This window comes from Acinonyx jubatus, chromosome C1 (assembly GCF_027475565.1).
Source record: "Acinonyx jubatus isolate Ajub_Pintada_27869175 chromosome C1, VMU_Ajub_asm_v1.0, whole genome shotgun sequence".
Classification (NCBI taxonomy): domain Eukaryota; kingdom Metazoa; phylum Chordata; class Mammalia; order Carnivora; family Felidae; genus Acinonyx; species Acinonyx jubatus.
The window spans coordinates 53,476,548-53,495,373 of NC_069381.1; the positions used below are offsets into that span (position 1 = coordinate 53,476,548).

The 18,826-nt window shown below is 36.0% G+C and overlaps 1 protein-coding gene across 9 annotated transcripts in view; it reads left to right on the forward strand.

Moving 5' to 3' along the window:
- The window catches only part of LEPR (leptin receptor), a 135,597-nt gene that overhangs the window by 102,165 nt on the left and 14,606 nt on the right, over positions 1-18,826 (forward strand). For 8 of the 9 annotated variants that reach the window (XM_053214192.1, XM_053214191.1, XM_027058967.2 and 5 more), the window contains 9 exons: positions 2,413-2,612; positions 4,424-4,572; positions 5,811-5,970; positions 6,090-6,172; positions 7,333-7,549; positions 9,694-9,876; positions 11,300-11,395; positions 13,042-13,147; positions 14,330-14,405. In XM_053214192.1, coding sequence (XP_053070167.1) covers positions 2,413-2,612; positions 4,424-4,572; positions 5,811-5,970; positions 6,090-6,172; positions 7,333-7,549; positions 9,694-9,876; positions 11,300-11,395; positions 13,042-13,147; positions 14,330-14,405 — 1,270 coding nt within the window. The remainder of the gene's footprint in view (positions 1-2,412; positions 2,613-4,423; positions 4,573-5,810; positions 5,971-6,089; positions 6,173-7,332; positions 7,550-9,693; positions 9,877-11,299; positions 11,396-13,041; positions 13,148-14,329; positions 14,406-18,826) is intronic. The other variant, XR_008294928.1, reaches the window with a different exon arrangement.

Consider the following 18,826-nt stretch of genomic DNA (forward strand, 5'->3'; position numbering starts at 1 on the left):
TTGTGCTTCCCTGTTTTGAAATGATTCCAAGACATCATCTTCCTGTAGTATCATTTGAAGTAATAGAACTCTTGATTAGGAGGAGGTAGATACATTTTTATTTTTATAATCTCTCTTAGTAGTTTTCAGTGATATATACTGCTCTCAAACACGCTGTCTCAATTTGTGTTCATACTGGGGCCTTCCAGTTTGTATCCCTTGTCCTCATTTCTTCTTCTTTTTTTTTTTAATGTTTTTATTTTTATTTTTGAGACAGAGAGAGACAGAGCATGAGCCGGGGAGGGGCAGAGAGAGAGAGAGAGAGTGAGTGAGAGACAGAATCCGAAGCAGGCTCCAGGCTCTGAGCTGTCAGCACAGAGCTTGACACGGGGCTTGAACTCACGAACTGTGAGATCATGACCTGAGCTGAAGTCAGACGCATAGCCAACTGAGCCACCCAGTCGCCCCTACTCATTTATTCTTAAAATCTAAATTTTCAGGGCGCCTGGGTGGTGCAGTCGGTTAAGCGTCCGACTTCAGCCAGGTCACGATCTCGCGGTCCGTGAGTTCGAGCCCCGAGTCGGGCTCTGGGCGGATGGCTCAGAGCCTGGAGCCTGTTTCCGATTCTGTGTCTCCCTCTCTCTCTGCCCCTCCCCCGTTCATGCTCTGTCTCTCTCTGTCCCAAAAATAAATAAAAACGTTGAAAAAAAAAATTAAAAAAATCTAAATTTTCTACGTGAAAAACAAATCCCTGTCCTCAAATACTGTGATCTGAATTCTGTCCCTAAAGTGACTAGTCTATTCTTTAAAAAAAATTTTTTTTTAATGTTTTATATTTTTGGGAGAGAGAGACAGAGTGTGAGCAGGGGAGGAGCAGAGAGACAGGGAGACAAGGAGTCTGAAACAGGCTCCAGGCTCTGAGCTGTCAGCACAGAGACGGACATGGGGCTCAAACTCATGTACCGGGAGATCATGACCTGAGCCAAAGTCGGGCGCTCAACCGACTGAGCCACCCAGGCACCCCATGACCAGTCTATTCTATTCTTATGTAGTGGTAGAAAAATGGGGCAATTTCTACATTTCTTACATGGGAATAATAGCTGGCTTCATCTTACTTGATAGTAGCATTTTAAAATCAATAGAATGTTCATGGGATGCCATTTTACTTCTATAATCCGTCTTTACGTTCCTTCCATAACATTTTCACATTAAAAAAGGTGTTTGTGGATGATCATCACATAAGCTCTGTACCTCAATTAAATCGCTAATATTTACAGAAGAGTATGAAACTCCTTCATGTACTGTGGCGAGTTTTTTAAACCTCTCTAAGCCTCGACTTCCTTGTCTGTAAAATGGAGTGAATAATAGGACTTACAAGGTTTCTGTGAGAATTAATGATAAATTCCATTTAATTATAGTTAAGTGATAGAATTTCTCCTGGTAAATATTCAGTAAATGGCTATTGCTGTCATGATGACAAAGATACAACCTTTGCATTCCAAATGGAGCATTACTGTGTTTCTGTACATGGTCACGGTTCTTTTTACCGCAGATGACTCCCCATGCCTTGTTCTCATCTCTCCCCTCTCCCCACTAGCACTCATTCACACACAGACACCCCAATGACTGTAATTTTGAGGAGATAGGCAGGAAAATGTCACAAAAAATAGAACAAGAAACATAAGAATGTAGGTTTTTCATTTTCTTGTAATCTCCTTACTCCATTTTTATGGAAACAGAAAATGCTAATTTAACCACTTAAATACCATGTTCAGAGCAAATAGTGGCAGAAGGGCTATTTCAAAGAAAAGGAAAAATGCTTCGTATGTTCTGAGGTAGAGTGTTGATCGGGACACAGTTATAAAAATTGCTTTCTTAATTTTCTTCTCCGAGAAAATGCGTTATATATTTAACTATATGATTCACATATAAATCAAAGATTGGTATTGTTTTCATTGTAATGCTCCGAACTGGAAAATACTAGGACATTGTCAATTAAGCTATAATTTACTGTCATCAGTTATGTCTTCAGTTTCTGGTGGAATTTAATCCATATTTAAAGTGTAAGGGATTTATCTTCCTTCCCATCTCAGGAATGCTCCAATACTACTTGTGATCCATACTTTTAAAATGATAATCACTTAAATATAATATTAACTTTCAGTGTCATAGGTTCTACCTCTACTTGGATCCGTAGAGAAGGAATACCAATTATTTTATTTGCATTTCCACTTAGTATCTAATAAAATATTTAATAAGGTTTGTTGTCATTTTTATGGAAATACATAAAATTGTGATACAGTGGGGAAATCAAAAATGCATTTCCAATAAGAACATCTATTTTAAGTGGAATAAAATCTATGGCGTTCTCTCATATATCTTACCGTTTTCATCAATGTTGTATATTAACTGAGTGTTCTCGTATCTTTTAAGGAGCAGCCTTTACTGCTCTGATGTTCCATCTATTCATCCCATATCTGAATCTAAAGATTGCCATTTGCAGAGAGATGGTTTTTATGAATGCGTATTTCAGCCAATCTTTCTATTGTCCGGCTATACAATGTGGATTAGAATCAATCACTCTTTGGGTTCACTTGACTCTCCACCAACGTGTGTTGTTCCTGATTCTGTGGGTATGTCAAACTGTGTTGTGTGTCTTCATTTTTATTAGCAGATTTGGATTCAGGTTGATTCATGGTAATTGTTGTGTTTTACCATTTTCAGATAACACTATTTTTAAACAAAATTTTGTGTGTGTTTATAGTGGAATTGAAAAGACAATCAACCTTAGAAAGTTTTACTGTTTTTATTTTTTTAAGTTACTTATAGCACAATGTTTTTGTAATAGGAATACTTTCAGCATGTAATTTGATAAGTTATATTAGTCATTGGTAATAAAATGTAGCAGTAATATTATTGTAAATAATGCACTGCTTTGTTTTTCTCCCAATGTACTTATGAAAACATTTGGTGTTTTTAATTTAGAAATTTAATTTGGGTATTGTGATGGATTTTGTAATCTGAGTAGTCATAACCAGAGAGTTTAATTTGTGAGGCTGTGTAGGCTACCGAAAGATTCAAAATGACTACACTGAACAAGAAAAAAATAGATAAAGATGATATCCATCATGATATTTTTAAATACGCTTAAAAAAGATCCACTGATTTCAAAGGATTAAGAATATATTGAAAGAATATATTGAAAAGTATAATATATCCCTCCAATATTGCTGCAAAATCTTTGCAAAATGACCTATTTATGATTATGCAATAGAGGTAAAAGAATATCTTTGGTCCTATATACGATTTTGTTGGGAAATTATGCCAAAAATCAGTATTTGATTCGTTATATTTTCAAATAATTAGTACACATCTGAATTAAAACCTATATTTTGTTAAATGTATGATAAAATCATAATACTTGGGGTTTTTTTTATTACCATAGAGTCCCAATTAATTGATTTCCTCCCCCACGTGCGCGCATGTGCACACACACGCACATGCATACACACAAACTATTTAGTTTGGTTCCACTTAAAGGGATTTTACTATAAGGAGTACTTCTCTGGTACTAAGTATCTTGGAATAGCATGGAACCCTCCTACCACTCTCTACCCCACAAACACACACATTAATAACTTCACATGTAATATATGACACTATGAATTCAGTTCTATATGTTATCAGAACAACCTTTGATGTTATTCTTTTCAGTACTAAAATTAGGAGTTTAAGTTAGGCTTATACTGCCTACTTAGTACTAGAAAACAAGGTGGAGATTCAACTTTAGGATCCAAATGCCAGTTCCATGTGTTACTAGCTTTGTAAACATGGGCTAGACATGTAAGTGCCCTGTGACTAGTTTATCACCCATAAAATGTGGAAAGCTTCTCCTTCCTCCTCACTGTGCATGTTGTAGGGATCATGCAAACTCTTGTACTTTAAAGTATCCTTTCTGCAAACTAGATATTCATGGAATATATCCATATGATATCCATATGATTCAGTCAAGTAAGATCACAGATTGAACGTCTTAGCATCTCTCACATATTCATACTTCCTTTTCTGAGGAGGAATTAACTTTTCAGGAGTTGAAATGTATGTCATCTTACTGTTGGTCAAGAATGTCTTCTTCATATATGAAGAATTGGATAAGCATGAGAAACATTAGAAATGAAAAGGTTTAGAGGTTTTGGCCATCAACAGTCTTAAGGTATTATAAATGCAGAGCTTCAGAGTTCATACTACTGTGCTGGGATGTTGGGACTTTTAGTTCCCAAATATGCTGAGTTTGCACATTGACTTGTACTATTTTTTTTTAATCTCCTTTGAGAAGGAGATACTGCTTTATAGAGTATAAAAGATTATAACATCATGATAATGTTTAAAAAATATTCTCACTGTTTAAATTACTGTTATACAGTACTATTTTTAAATTTTCTAGTGAAACCACTGCCTCCATCCAGTGTGAAAGTGGAAATTACTGTAAAAATTGGATTATTGAAAATATCTTGGGAAAAGCCAGTCTTTCCAGAGAATAATCTTAAATTCCAGATTCGCTACGGCTTAAGTGGAAAAGAAGTACAGTGGAAGGTACAGTTTACATAGAAATGTCTTCAGCTTGCCTCACTAAATGTTATTTCTTATATGTGTTTAAGAATTTTATTGCGTAAGATTTATTTTATTGGCACAAATGTACATCTTCCTGTATTCTGTAGCTGTTTTTGTTAAGTAGATATTTCTATAGGTTTAACCCTTTTTAAAAGAATTGTTTTCATGTTTATTTTTGAGAGAGATAGAGATAGAGACAGAGAGAGAATGAGTGGGGGAAGGGCAGAGAGAGAGAGAAGGGGCAGAGGATCTGAAGCAGGCTCTGCACTGGCAGCAGAGAGCCCAATGTGGGGCTCAAACTCATGAACCATGTGATCATGACCTGAGCTGAAGTTGGGCACTTAACTGACTGAGCCACCCAGGCACCCCTAGGTCTAACCCTTTAAAGTTATGACATTTCCTGTAACCCATCATTTCCCAAAATGAGTTTGACAGAATATTGAAATATTCCTTGAAAAAAGATTGCATGGATGAATAAATGTAGGAACCCCTGTATCACTGTGTGTGCCTAGTACAGAACTGCACTGGGTTACATATTAAAGGTTTAGATAGGTTCTGTATCAAAGTAATATTTGTGACTTTATTTTATTCTGTGTTTCTCAAACTCAATTTACCAAGGAACTCTTTTTCCTTTAACATCTAATATTCTTTAGTACACTTATGTTCAAAGGGACACATTTTCGAAGAAGCTGCTTTTACCAAACAACTAAAACCACACCCATAGTGGCAAGTGTGCATATGGTGACAGGCCACGTCAGTTTTCAGATGGCAGCCGGCAAAGACCCAGGAATATTAGGAACCCTAATTATGCCTTTAGATCATCATGATTTTAGCAGAAAGGAATGTGACAGTTTACCATCTTATTGAAGAGACTATCAGAGATATCACTATGTAACCACTCAGTTAAAATTATTAAGAATTTCTGTGGGTAGAGGATTAGTGGACAGAAATTAGTAATAGAGTTGAGAACAGCTGAGAGTGAGGTTGCAAGTAGGTCAGTCCAAATCTTGGCCTGAGAAGGAGACCACAGATGACTAAGATAATCCTTCACTTGAAGGAGCTCAAGATCCAAGTCACATATTTCTGTAGCCAGAAAACACAAAGTCAGCCCTCTGTTAATTTTGGAATAGTATTAAGGTTTTAAATAGAATGCACTTCAGGGCCCTTTAGCTACATAGGTGTTGGTAATGATTACTCTAATGCTTGAGTTTATTTTACAGATGTATGAGGTACATGATGCAAAATCCAATTCTGCCAGCGTCCTGGTGCCAGATCTGTGTGCTGTCTATGCTGTTCAGGTGCGCTGCAAGAGGCTGGATGGGCTGGGATATTGGAGCAATTGGAGTAGTCCAGCCTACACAGTTGTCACAGATATAAAAGGTCTGTAGATATCTTGTAAATGTGTCTTAAAAATGCACGAGGATGTGCGTTTCCAATAGGACTAAAAACTATTCCTTCTGAGAGCACATGTAGAACTTGGGCTCCTTGTCCTTCTGCAGTTCCTACCAGAGGACCTGAAGTTTGGAGACTAATTAATGAAGACACCACTAAAAAAGAGAGAAATGTTACTTTACTTTGGAAGGTATTCCTGCTTTTTATATTACTCTTAAGTTTTATTTTTATACTTATGAAAGACTTCATAATCCTGTCATTTTTTAGGCTCTGCCGTCCAATATTTCATTTCAGTTTTGAGATGTGATTGCAGAGAGCTACAATGCGCTGGCATGGAGTTAGGGAACTTCATTCTATTCTCAGCTGAGTATATTACAGCTAGGTCAGCATTATTTTGGCAAAGTTGCTTAGATGCTTCAGCCTCAGTTTTCTCATCTGTATAAATGTAGAGCTGGACTAGATGATATCTGATAAAATTCTACTTCCCACCTACCCAGATTGTTCCACACCCCGCAGGCATACATGTGTATGTGTTTGTGTTTTTTTTTTCTGTTATTTCTGATTTTGAGGAATCTCGATGACAAAAAAATATATATGGAGAAACACTTCCAGTCGACTGTATGGAGTCGTTTTCAATGGGTTGTAAGGCATTGGCAGCACTGAATCTTATTTGAAACAGGTGGCAGTAATGGAGGAAGTGGGGTGTATTGTTAATGCTCTGTAGAATGGAAGAACATAATTGGACTAGATATGTATTTTACATGGAATCATCAGTGATCTGGTATGATTTTTTTTAAGTGATCGGGCAGAAATTCTGGGATGCTGTATACATGGTTCTGATAGCCTCTGTTACTTGAAGTAGCAACAATTATGAGAAGAAGAGATAACAAATGACACTGGGGTTAACATAAATGATGATTAATATCTTTTCAGCTCTTTCTTGTTGTTGCTTTGCAGAACCAGGTGGTTATTCGTTGTTGGTTTTTCAGATGAGGAAACTCTTGACTCTCTGCCAGTCTTTCTTTTCTCTAAAATTAGTGTGAAACTTCTCAGTAGAAAAGTGTCCTAATTGTATCATAATTAATTATACTTAAATGATTTATTCCCTGAGTCTTAAGGAAAAAAATAAGTTTCCTGTGCTGTATACCCATCCCGATGACTTCATTGTGTCTCTGTCAGACACCAGCCCTCTCCTACCTCACCTCCCCATACTTCAGCCTTGAACTAGACAGGGCTTGCCCTGGTCTGCCCCTGCCTCCCAGTGGGAAACGTATAAGAAGAGTTCATGAGCTTGGTTGATATAAAAAGCACGGGAGCCCTTAAACTAATCAATTTTCATGTTTACTACAGCCTCTGATGAAAAATGACTCATTGTGTAGTGTAAGAAAATATGTGGTAAAACATCATACTTCCCGCAATGGAACATGGTCAGAAGATGTGGGAAATCACACTCAATTCACTTTCCTGTGGACAGAGCAAGCACATTCTGTTACAGTTCTGGCCGTCAATTCAATTGGTGCTTCTTTTGTGAATTTTAATTTAACATTCTCATGGCCTATGAGCAAAGGTAAGAAAGGGTACAGGGTGGTAAACCTGTGCCCCTTTCAATATCTAATTTTTACAAACTCCTCCCATTCTAAATGATCTTCCAAGAAGCCTTCAGTTCCCTGAATCTGTAAGTCTGTCTCCTGTCTTTAATTTCTTCTTTTCTGAAAAACAGCAAAGCAGGTTGTACCCTGGTTATATAATATGGTCCTTGGGTTTTCATGTGGTAGAACCATGTTGAAATAATATTATGATAAATGAGAATATTCTAGTAAATCTAATACCTAAACCTTTTGGATCAATGCAAGTTGTACGTGAATTAATCTCTCTCTCCCTGCCTCTGTGTGTGTGTGTGTGTGTGTGTGTGTGTGTGTGTAAAAGTAAGTACAGGTACATGTGTGTATTATATTTATTACATACATATGTAATAGTATGACATGGATGCAAGTAATTGTTCAGACTGGAAAATTAATCTGTTCTTCATTAAAAAAATTTTTTTTAACATTTTTATTTATTTTTGAGACAGAGAGAGACAAAGCATGAATGGGGGAGGGTCAGAGAGAGGGAGACACAGAATCTGAAACAGGCTCCAGGCTCTGAGCTGTCAGCACAGAGCCCAACGCGGGGCTCGAACTCACGGACCGCGAGATCATGACCTGAGCCAAAGTCAGCCGCTTAACCGACTGAGCCACCCAGGCACCCCTGTTCTTCATTTAATACAAGTGATGAACTGGGGCTCTGTGGTGGCTCAGTCAGTTAAGCATCCAACTCTTTGTTTTGGCTCACAGTTCATGAGTTCAAGCCCTGCATCAGGCTCCACTCTGACAGCATGGGGCCTGGGATTCTCTCTCTCTTCCTCTCTCTATGCTCCTCTTCCATGCTCTCTCTCTCAAAATAAATAAATAACTTTTTAAAAAAGTGATGAACCTTCTTTAATTAATTTTGATATATTTGATTAGAGAATTGAGAACTGCCTTTAATAGGAGTTTCCAATCTGCATTACATATTCAAAGTGTAACTTTTTAATGGAAAATTCAAATCTCTTGTATCTCTACTAATCTCTTCCATGAAGTCTTTGCTTATTGCTTTGATTAGGTATGTCCTAAATTGGGGTGCTTCCTACCTTTCTTAAGGTATTTTATATCTTGCCTTATATTAATGATTAGTTTTGTACGTATAGTGTAAGCTTCTTGTAAGTTCCATAGCATCTACACAATGTTTTACACTAAAAATATTTTCCATCAAGATGTTCTAGAAATATTTATTGAATGCTGCACTGTGTTAAGTGGTGGGAACTCCAATGTGAGAAAAACTATAAATGGTCTCAGTATCCACAGAGCCAAATCAACTTTTTGATTATTTAATTAACAAATAATCAAATAATCATACAAGTTGATGCTTATTTACAAACTGAGATAAATGTTCCCAGGAGAGGAATATAATTTTATAAAAGAAAATAAAATAGGAACCTGACTTGGTATTGAGGTTTAGAGAGGCTTTCTTAAGCAAGCAGTATAGGAATGAAACTTCCCCAAAAGAGCATTGGCTCTTGAGAGAGGAAGAGTCTGACCGAAAGTCCTTGTGGCATAGGAGAGGACATGAAGGAATTTTATCCTCACATATGGAAATACAGTGGAGGCTTTTTTTTTTTTTAAGTAGGCTTCATGCCCAGCACAGAGTCCATTGTGGGGCTTGAACTCACAACCCTGAGATCAAGACCTGAGCTGAGATCAAGAGTCGGATGCTCAACTCACTGTTCCAGTGGAACTCACTCCCCTCCAGTGGAGGCTTTTAAGTGAGACTCTGTGAGGAGGGTGTTAAATGATCAGATTTGTTCTTTGAAAGCACAACTCCATCAGCAGGAGAGAAGAGTTTGGAGAGAAGTAGAGGGGATGATTAATAAGCTTGGGCAGTATTCCAGTGGCGAGCAACTTCCTTGACTCTATCCAAAATCCCGTTTTTGGTTTCTCCTCAATAGCATATATTCCCACATCTTTCTGCATACATGACTCTGTGGTACAAAAATAATTGTATTATATTTATTTATATAAATGTCAGCCTTCTCTTCCTTCTCCTTTTGTCTAATAGGTTATATGTGCCTTGAGGGTATTTGATTTTTTACATTAATTTTGAATTTAAAAACAAATTTCCTTCTTTTCCCCTCAGTAAACACCGTGCAGTCACTCAGTGCTTATCCTTTAAACAGCAGTTGTGTGTTTCTTTCCTGGAAATTATCACCCAGTGATTACTCTCTGATGTATTTTATTACTGAGTGGAAAATTCTTAATGAAGACAGTGAAATTAAATGGCTTAGAATCCCTTCATCCGTTAAGAAGTATTATATTCATGGTAAGTTTGCTGTACTTTAATAAGTTTCTCTTATGGAGTAGTATTACTACTCCAGAGTGATTATTAATTCAAATAACATAGCCAGTTAATGAAAACTTAAAAAATATAGATGATACTGCCATCTTACTACATATAATTCTATCCCTTTATCATAAACATTCAATTCTATTTCATTTGATCCTTTTAAAATATTTTACACAGTTGTAATCATATCATCTATCAACTTTTTTTCTGATTTATTCCTTTGATATATCACAAGCATGTTTCTCTTTTCTCCCCAATCCTTTTAACCATATTTTTAATGATCATATAGCATCTTATTCTAAAGTCTACTTAAACCATTTATTTTTTTGAGAACATTTATGTTGCTTCTAGCTTTGCCTTTTTTTTTCTAGACTATTTTTTAATGGCTTTTACTATCTACCACCAAATTGTTTTCTCAAATATGTGTACCAACATATAATACCACTAGTGGAGAATGGGAATGCCAGACTGAAGGTCTAAAAATGTAGGACTTGGTGATGTAGGCAATATAAACTCCCCAGAGTAGACCAGTTGCCCCAGGAGGTGATTAAACTGCATAATACAGTATCTCCAAGTCTGAGTAAGGTTGAAGTAGGGAAGCTAATGATTACCATGATCCGACAATACAGTATCACTCCAGAGACTTATACTTCAGTTGCATTCCAAAGACCCTAGCATCAGGGCACATAGAAACGATTGATAGAGAACTAAATTCAGTTCATTACCACTGTGGTCCAGATGATTATTTTCTGTGCTTTTATTTAAATTATGGGAATATATAATTTAGGCTTCAAAGAGATTGATCCCTTGTGGAATATTTATACATTATCAACATTTGTAAAAATGATACATCACTGATAGATTTGTTTTGAGCTTTGTTATACAGATCGTTGTTCCCTTGATGGGGGGCGGGGCGGGGGGCTGGATAAGCAAGGGGAATCCTGGTCCCTGCCCCTACTTTGCATTTCATAAGACTTTAGTCTCACAGCTGCCTTGAATAGGGAAACTAAGTAAACTAAATGCATATTAAAGAGGAATGTTGCTAGCTTTGGGGATATGGGAGAGGAGGTAGGGCATATTGTCCTAGAAAGGGAAACTGGAAGCTCATATCCTATGAGCTTGAACAAATTGGTAATCATTGGAACGTGCTTTTGAAAATTGCAATCTTCTGTCTCTGGGTAATATTTTCAAAAATTAGTTACAAAGTATTGTCATTACTAGGAGAATTTGGAATGCTTAGGCTATTTTCGAAACTTGCTTAGTCATCAGTTTCGATCCATAAATAACTAAATTTCTAGGTGTGGAAATATAGGAGAGTCACCTAAAATTTTTTTATATAAGTTTTAGTCATTAATATTAATTCAGTAGGAATGACCCTTCAATAAATTTTTCTCCTCAGATCATTTTATCCCCATCGAGAAGTATCAATTCAGTCTTTACCCAGTATTTATGGAAGGAGTGGGGAAACCGAAGATAATTAATAGTTTTACCCCAGGTAAATTTTTTCCTTTTGGTTTCTTTTCACACAGATGTGTGGTTTCCTGCTCGGTTAGCAGTTATATTGCCATCTTTTTACACAGATGTGTGGTTTCCTACTCAGTTAGCAGTTATATTGCCATCTGATTATATTCTTTTTGATGAAGTCATGGAAGAGTCCAGAGTCTTACATAGATGTGTCAGGGAGTGATTGCAGTAGGAGTGTATGGTTCCCTGGTGGTAGTAAGAAGGAGAACAGCCAAGCATGGTATTGTATTCTCGTATTGGAAATTAAATTTTTCAGTCTCAAATTGGATAAAAAGTTAATGGACACAAAATAAAGGGAGATATGCAGCTGTACAATAAAATACATCATCAGAAAGACTACTTGGAAAAATAGGACTTTTCTGTACAATTCATATAAATGTATCTACCCCAAGTAATATGTTTGGGGGTATATACTTATGAGCCTTTAAATTTTAATCAGTCTTTTAAAGGAAACATTTTGTTCCCTAAAAATAAAACTAGAAAGGTAGTTATAGAAATAAATTCACTGTTCCTCTTAAATTTCTGATTCATCTTACCATGGTTGGAGTATTAACATTTTGATTTTGCTATTACTGTTCACATTGTCTTCAAATCGAAGCAACCTAATGATGAAGTTGAAGAGAGAAATATTTTGCCTGGTTTCAGAATTAAAATAATTATAAAAATTCATTCATTATTTGACAAATACATGTTGGGCACAAGAACTGGGGATTGAACAGTAAACATCAGTCTCTGTACTCATGGAGCTTAAACCCCAGTGCTCTAATGGGAATGACAGTAAACAAATCATGTATAATATAACAGCAGATAGAAGTAAGTGCCATGAAGCAAAATAAAAGTAAGATGAGTTAAAGTGTGGTTCTTTAGGGGCTCCTTGTTGCGGGGGGGGGGGTCTCAGTAGGGTAAACGTCTGGCTTCAGCTGAGGTCGTGTTCTCATGGCTTGTGAGTGTGCGCTCTGTGTAGGGTTCTCTGCTGTCAGCGCAGAGCCCAATTCGGATCCTCTGTCTCCCTGTCTCTCTGTCCCTTCCCTGCTCACACATTCTCTCTCTCTTTCTCAAAAATAAATAAACATTTAAAAAAAAGTGCTGCTTTAGTTAGGATGCCCAGAATTGGTCTTTTTCTCTGCACAGATGACATTTAAGTCAAGACCTACAAGTACAAAAGAAGACATTTCAGGCAAAGGTTAGCAAGTGAAAAGTTTCTGAAGAGCAAGTATATTTGGTAGCTCAAGAAAAGCAAGGTCAATGTGCGTAGTGAACAAGGTAGACATTGGCAGGTGTTGTAAGTAGGCTTCTCTAGAAGCAGATGCTGAGACAGAGTCATCAGAACTTTAATTGGTACTTTGACTTATATAACCTAAGTTGATCAAATGGAATTGGCAAAGAAATAATTTTGAAAAAATGTTTTGCTAAATTACAGTAAACATAATTCTGAACAAAATAATAATTTTATTAATGTGACCATAATTATAGTTTATCTTTTTCTTATTTTTATATCTTTAAAGTAATACAGATTTATGATAAAATCAGAAAAAAAGTCTATTGTAATTATTGATACAGAAAGATGTCATTATTTTCTCAAGCTTCCGAATCGTGTGAATTGTATGTCTTTTTCAGATGATATTGAAAAACGCCAGAATGATGCAGGTCTATATGTAATTGTGCCAATAATTATTTCCTCTTCAATCTTATTGCTTGGAACATTATTAATATCACACCAAAGGTAATGTGTTTGATGTGAAAAATCTTTATGAAAAAAGCCCTTGAGAATATTTAAACCTTAATTTAAACCCCAAATCAGAAACATTAAAGTATGCTAGATATGTTTATGTGTATTCAGTATACAATTAAGATAGCCTAAAAAGAAAAGGCCTGTTTTCAGGAAACCACATTCTGTTTTGCTAGTACCACATAAACATCATGGAAGAAATTCTTTATTTATTTATTTATTTATCTATCTATCTATCTATCTATTTATTTATTTATTACTATTTTTAAATCTTTATTTTTGAGAGACAGAGAGGGAGAGTGTACACGAGCAGGAGATGGGCAGAGAGAGAGGGAAGTAGAGGATCAAAGATCTGAAGCAGGTTCTACATTGAGAGTAGAGAGCCCAATGCAGGGCTCAAACTTACAAACTGTGAGATCATGACCTGAGCTGAATTTGGACGCTTAAATGACTGAGCCACCCAGGCACCCCAGAAATTCATTTTTAAAATGTAAATACATTCAGGAAATAACAGGCTTATAACAGGATATCCTAAGCAGTATGTTCTCAGATACGGCAAAAATGACTTTTAGAGTTGTAGATTTTGGGTTGAGGACTTTTAGTGATGAAGATTTACCTGGGGTGGACAGTTCATTTTTAAAAATCAGCACTGCACGGCTCCCCAGTTTGGCAAATAGCCTTGTTTGGCAAATAACCTTGAATTTCTTGTGGTTCTGTGGGTGCCCCATCACTGTGTGCTGAGAGGTCCAGACCAATGATATTATTTCACACATGCCAAATCTCTACAGAAACTTTTGTCTTATAGCAGAAAAGAGGGACAGGAGGTTTTTAGAATCTGAATATATCTTTCAGTCAAGTGAGCTGATGAGGCCATATCAAGTGGAATTGTTTCTGAAATTCAACCGATGGCCACTTTTAATATATTATTTTCTCCAAAAAAATCCATGGCAAGTGTTCAGCACAGTGCCTGGCATAGAGCTGTCAAATAGTGTTGGCTATTTTTATTATTATACTGGTTATTAGATTTGATCTAGACAGAACGTTGTGGAAATCTTCATGGGATAGTATCTGAAATGAATCAAGCCCTACTGAGACATAGCTGATTAATTTCTAGTTTGTGCACTCATTAACTGTGAACATTTTCAGTATGAATGTTTTGTTATTTATCCTTTGCAGAATGAAAAAGATGTTTTGGGAAGATGTTCCAAACCCCAAGAACTGTTCCTGGGCACAAGGACTTAATTTTCAGAAGGTCCCTTTTTTAATTTTTTTAACCCAAAATATATAAGATTGCATTTAAATGCTATATGCCTTATATAGCTTCAAACATTATTAAGGTTTAAAATATTTTAAGGGTACGGTTTAAGTCTTATTGTATTCATTTAAATATGGGTTCTCTTTAATTACATATTTTTAAGAATAGCAAGATGCAGAGATTTAAAACCAGCATGAAACAAAATTCAGTAGGTAGTTTATCATGTGGGCATTAAATATATATCTGTATCACAGTATATAATAAAATAAATATTAGAATATTAAGAGTTAAATCTGATGAAGAACAGATATTTGGATATACTTTTTTGGTATAAATTGATTGTCTTTAGGTAAAAGCTGGAATCAATATTTTTAATCCCTGTAATTATTTCCATAATTATTTAAATCAATTAAAAACTATAAAAATAATTATGGCCTCAAACACCACAACCTGAAAAATATAATTACCATAATAAAACTTACATTTAAGTACATTGGTTTTTTTTCAAGCTAAAGTACTTTATGAATTAGCTACAATAAAATAATTTGTACTTACATCTATGATAGAATTTCTTAGAAACCTCTAGTGTTTAACTAATATTTCATTAGTTCTTGTAGTTTCCCTTGAAGCCAGGTTGGTTTTCCACCCATAAAATTGAGAAAATAGAATTCAGTTTTCATGTCCAAATATCAACATGCTGTTTTAAATATCAGTCATATGGAGGTTATTAAGCAGTCTCAATGATTGCATCTTTATTATTAGTCACTGTTGAAAAGTCTTCACTGGTTTCCTTTTAGCTACAAGATAAAGTACAGTCCCTTTAAGCTAGCACTCAATGACTTCTGTCTACAATCTGTTATCAAGTTACATAACCTATCTCTTCTGTCCCTGGGCCTTGGTCATGCCTGTACTGTTCCCTTTACCTCTACAGCCCCACCATGTCAGTGGAGACCTTGCCCTTCTAGGCCCCTTTCCCCAAACCTTCCTTTAACAAAAGTAGTTCAGAATTTCTCCCCCTCTAAGTTCCCAGAGCATTTTACTGTTTAATTTTTGTGAAAAGTTCTCTGAATTCCTGGGGAGTATTTTACCCCTCACAAATATTGACTGACTTCCTGCTGCATGTGAAGTATGAAAGTGAAGATTCAGTAAAGCATTGCTGGTAATTCATAAGAGTGTCTGCTTATATATGTGCAAATCACTGAGACATAGTCGTATATGCTTCAATCTGCAGCATCTCAGTTTCGTTTCCTGTAAAATGAAGTTTAATAGAATTTACATCATAAGATTGTTTTGGGGATTGAAGAAGATGGTACTTGTAACATAGTTAAGTTTCAATAACTATTAGTTATCATTATTTTACATATTTAGATGTTTTAAATTATTATTCTTTCAGTTACACTGTGGGGTAAGTATCATTATCTCCATTTTATAGAAGAAAAAACCTGAAGCGCATAGTGATTAGGTGATTTATTTTAGAACCTGGCTTGGCTTGCCTATTTGTCTCACAGTGGAGCCTGCTCCATTAGTTCTTTTTCTCTCTAGCGGTGGCTTTCAATTTTTTTTTTTTTTTTTGACCATGACCCACAGTAAGAAATATGCCTTACCTTGCAGCCCAGTACATGCATAGACGTAGATATGCAAAACTGAAAAAAGATGTCAAAGTGATTTTATTATATGCAGTGCTATTTTCAAAATTCTATTTTGTTTTAAAAATACTGATTGCAACCCAGTACGTTGATTTCACATACTAATGGCCTATGACTTGAGGTTAGAAAAACACTGCTCTACAGCTTATCGATGAACAAATGGACAAATTTGTAATATTGTAGATATAACAGTGCAAACAATTAAATTGTAATCTTTCAGCAGAAATTACAGTCTTTTTTATATTAAATATAATTTATTGTCAAATTGGTTTCCATACAACACTCAGTGCTCATCCCAACAAATGCCCTCCTCAATGCCCATCACCCACTTTCCCCTCTCCCCCACCCGCCATCAACCCTCAGTTTGTTCTCAGTATTTAAGAGTCTCTTGTTTTGCCTCCCTCCCTCTCTGTGATTTTTTTCCCCTTCCCCTCCCCCATGGTCTTCTGTTAAGTTTCCCAGGATCCACATATGAGTGAAAACATATGGTATTTGTCTTTCTCTGCCTGACTTATTTCACTTAGTATAATACCCTCTAGTTCTGTTCACATTGCTGCAAATGGCCAGATTTCATTCTTTCTCATTGCTAAGTAGTATTCCATTGTATATATAAACCACATCTTCTTTATCCATTTTTCAGTTGATGGACATTTAGGCTCTTCCCATAATTTGGCTATTGTTGAAAGTGCTGCTATAAATATTGGGGTACAAGTGCCCCTGTGCATCAGCACTCCTGTGTCCCTTGGATAAATTCCTAGCAGTGCTATTGCTGGGTCATAGGGTAGGTCTGTTTTTAATTTTTTGAGGAACCTCCACACTGTTTTCCAGAGCAGCTGCACCAGTTTGCATTCCCACCAGCAGTGCAAGAGGGTTCCTGTTTCTCCACATCCTTGCCAGCATCTATAGTCTCCTGATTTGTTCATTTTAGTCTCTCTGGCATGAGGTGGTATCTCAGTGTGGTTTTGATTTGTATTTCCTTGATGAGGAGTGACATTGAACATCTTTTCATGTGCCTGTTGGCCATCTGGATGTTTTCTTTAGAAAAGTGTCTATTCATGTCTTTTGCCCATTTCTTCACTGGATTATTTGTTTTTTGGGTGTGGAGTTTGGTGAGTTCTTTATAGATTTTGGGTTCTAGCCCTTTGTCCGATATGTCATTTGCAAATATCTTTTCCCATTCCATTGGTTGCCTTTTAGTTTTGTTGATTGTTTCCTTTGCAGTGTAGAAGCTTTTATCTTGATGAGGTCCCAGTAGTTCATTTTTGTTTTTAATTCCCTTGCCTTTGGAGATGTGTTGAGAAAGAAATCGCTGCGGCTGAGGTCAGAGAGGTTTTTTCCTGCTTTCTCCTCTAGGGTTGTGATGGCTTCCTGTCTCACATTCAGGTCCTTCATCCATTTTGAGTTTATTTTTGTGAATGGTGTAAGAAAGTGGTCTAGTTTCATTCTTCTACATGTTGGTGTCCAGTTCTCCCAGCACCATTTGTTAAAGAGACCGTCTTTTTCCCATTGGATACTCTTTCCTGCTTTGTCAAAGATTAGTTGGCCATACATTTGTGGGTCCAGTTCTGGAGTCTCTATTCTATTCCATTGGTCTATGACACTGTCTTATCTTCAGACCAGGTAGCACTAGTTTTAAAGATGATCATTCTCTTTATAGAAACTTCACTTTGTTTTGAGTCCATCTAGCCCCATACCTCTCTCAGCTATGCACTTACTTGCTGTAAGCCCTTACTCCCCTTTCATTAAACAGAAGTCATGATATTTTTTTAATTTGTAAAATATTTATTCCTCTCCTCTGTCTTCCATTGTAAATTCATATAGTAACATTTTTGTAGCTATAGTGATATTTCAGCCATATATATTTATTTGTCGTTCATTCATTCATTCAATAAGCACATAGTGAGTATTTATATGTAAGTCTAGGATATTGCTTGGATCTTGGAAAACAAATTTTTAAGAGATTTTCCTTAGTATCTGGGAAATAAGACAGATCATAAAGGAGTGGCTGGGTGGAAAGCAGAATAGAAAGAACTTGTCTTCTTTACCATCTCCAAAATAGTTGATTCATTTTAAAATTCATTAATTTCACTCATTCACTCATGGGCTATTTATTGAATACCTATTCTGTGTTAGTCACTATGCAATATCTTCAGGTTGTAATGACCAGAAAACAGAAACTCCTGGAGCGAATGGTCTAGTGGGGAAGATAAGCATCAATCAATGATAATGAAAATAATAATAATATATATATGATCTATATGATATACTGATAATTATAAACAACATGTTGTTAAAGAAAAGGATCCATTGTGCTGAACTTAGTGTGTGGGATGGATGGGGACGAGAGGGTGAAGATAGGAAAGCGACAATTGAGCTAAGCTCTGGAAGATGCGTAGTCATTAAATAGATTTTGTGGTGGAGGGGTAGAGCCCAGGCAAAGCCACCTGCAAATATAAAGCCCTGAGGTAGAAAGGATCATAGCACATTCACAAACTTAAAATAGGGAGATTAAAAGACAGTGTAGTTTTTAATTACAGTGTAATATTTAATTTTCTTAAATATGAAGGGTTCTTTCTTTTAATATGAGCTTTTTTTTTGGTCAGAAAAACTAAATACCTATATAAGCAAAAATTTTAAAGCTTCACTATACAAGTATATATGAATGCAGAGAATAACCATCTCACTGTCTCTTTAAGGGAAGCTAAAATATTCTGTCTTCAACATGTGAAGCTCTGAAATCTTCCCTATGCACCATCATGAAAATGGTTTCTA